General features: G+C 32.3%; 1 protein-coding gene across 1 annotated transcript; it reads right to left on the bottom strand.

Moving 5' to 3' along the window:
• Positions 1-35: 35 nt before the first annotated feature.
• On the bottom strand, positions 36-1,863 carry LOC109589390 (DNA helicase MCM9-like; the record flags this gene model as incomplete). Its single annotated transcript, XM_020005483.1, has 6 exons — positions 1,787-1,863; positions 1,567-1,647; positions 1,274-1,368; positions 900-949; positions 407-494; positions 36-142 (listed from the first exon to the last, which is right to left on the bottom strand). Coding segments are annotated over exons 1-6 (451 nt in total), but the record flags the coding sequence as incomplete, so codon positions are not given.
• Positions 1,864-1,911: the final 48 nt, after the last annotated feature.

The raw sequence follows: 1,911 nt of genomic DNA, 5'->3' as shown, positions 1-1,911 counted from the left end.
AAAATCAATATAAATTTTTATTGTAATACATGTACATGTACCTTGTGCTAGTCTTACAAGACTCTCCAATAGACGTATTGTAGTTCTGGCAGCATTAAGAGTATCAGTTTGACGTTGAAGCTGATAATATCTGGATAAAACCCTGAAAGCATAAACGTAAAGCATAAATTGGGAAAATTAAATAATCATTTGGGAAAAATTCTGTGCTATTTTACATGTATCTTAGCAGTTCTAACGTTATTATTATTAACTAAGCAAAATTCTGCTTTTAGCCATTAAGATAAAATAACATTATTTATAGCAGTCCAAATTTCCCAATAATAATTATGGTATTTTGACAGGTAAAATACTTGTTTGATAGACTACATTTGTACCAGTAACGTTACACAATATTGATGGTTCTTACTGGTTAGCTGGTTCAGTCATTACTGGTTTTAATGATTTCACATAGCTTAGGTAAGACTTCAGTTGCTCAATACTCCACAGGTTATTATCTAATGAAAATAAAGACAATTATACTTTAACATGTACATGCACATGTCAGTGTGCTATTACAGTTAAGGCAGCATAGTATTATAGTAAAATACTACACATAGCGTATAGCGGGTAAATTTGGAGGGGCTAAATTTTGGCGAATTGCTAAATTTTGGTGATTGGTGGTTTTTAATTTGGCAAATTTGTGGTCACGTGCCATTGAGCATGCGTATAATGGCTCAAAATGGTGGATTTTTATTTTCATGAATGGCTATCAAAACGCTAAATTTGCCAAATTTAATCCCCTCCCAAAATTTCCCGCTATACGGTATGTGCTAAAATCATCTAATTTTTAAGGTGCTCATTCCAAATTATATTAACCAGCAAAATTCATTAGCAAAATGAAAGTATTAATTATATATTACCTTTATCATTCATGCTATCTTTTCTTGACAACACGAATGACGAAACAAATCTAAAAATAACAAAAACCATATTCCACAATAAATTAGATACTGTATACTGGGATATCTTCGTGTTGCTAAATTTTTTGCAAATTTTGCATTTGTAAGATTTCACGAAATAATAAATTTCGTGAATAGCTTGTAAACTCCACCATGTGGCAATGTAAATTCAGAATTTCACGATTTTTATTTTCATGACGGAGCAAGAAAACGTGAAATCAGCGAAAATTTGGCTACTCGAAAATTTCCCAGGATACTGCATGGCCACAGTTGCCTGTAAGGCTAATGCAGTGTAAACTGGTGTGTGTCTGTTGTGTGTGTGAGCTATAACTGACCGGTCCCATTCCTCATTATAACTATCAAGTAATACCAGTACAACATCAAAACGACTCATCAGTGGACTAGCCAATGCAACATTAATACCTGTACTCTAACAAGAATAAAAGAAGAGAAGAGGATCAATGACCACCATATTTAATTATTCGTGAATTATATTACATGTAAACTATAGGAAGCCTTGATTAGTTTATACACAATACACACCAATATTAATCAACACACATATTCGAGTACATTGTAAATTAGCACTACGTGTGCACCATGTACATCATTAGTTGATTGATCTCACTAGTTCAGGATCATAGTTTCCCTTTGGATTAGTTGCTGCTAGAATAGAACAACGAGTGTTTAACTTGCACACAAGGCCAGCCTGTAATAATCATAATAATAATAATAATAATAAATAATAATAACAATAACAATAATAATAACAAACAAGCCCATTCAAGATTGTCTATATCCATAATGCATAATTGGAAAGAAAGAGGTCTGAAATCATCACATCATACCTTTGCAACACTAATAGTTTGTTGCTCCATTGCTTCATGTATACAGAATCTGTCCCTATCATTAATACTATTAAACTCATCTGTAGTACAAAAATAGGAAAAGAGAGAACAAAAAGAAGTAAGAG

Source organism: Amphimedon queenslandica, unplaced genomic scaffold, assembly GCF_000090795.2.
Source record: "Amphimedon queenslandica unplaced genomic scaffold, v1.1 AMPQUscaffold_11366, whole genome shotgun sequence".
NCBI classification, from domain to species: Eukaryota; Metazoa; Porifera; class Demospongiae; order Haplosclerida; family Niphatidae; genus Amphimedon; species Amphimedon queenslandica.
The sequence above is the reverse complement of the archived record's forward strand: the minus strand, read 5'-3'. Positions and strand labels throughout refer to the sequence as shown.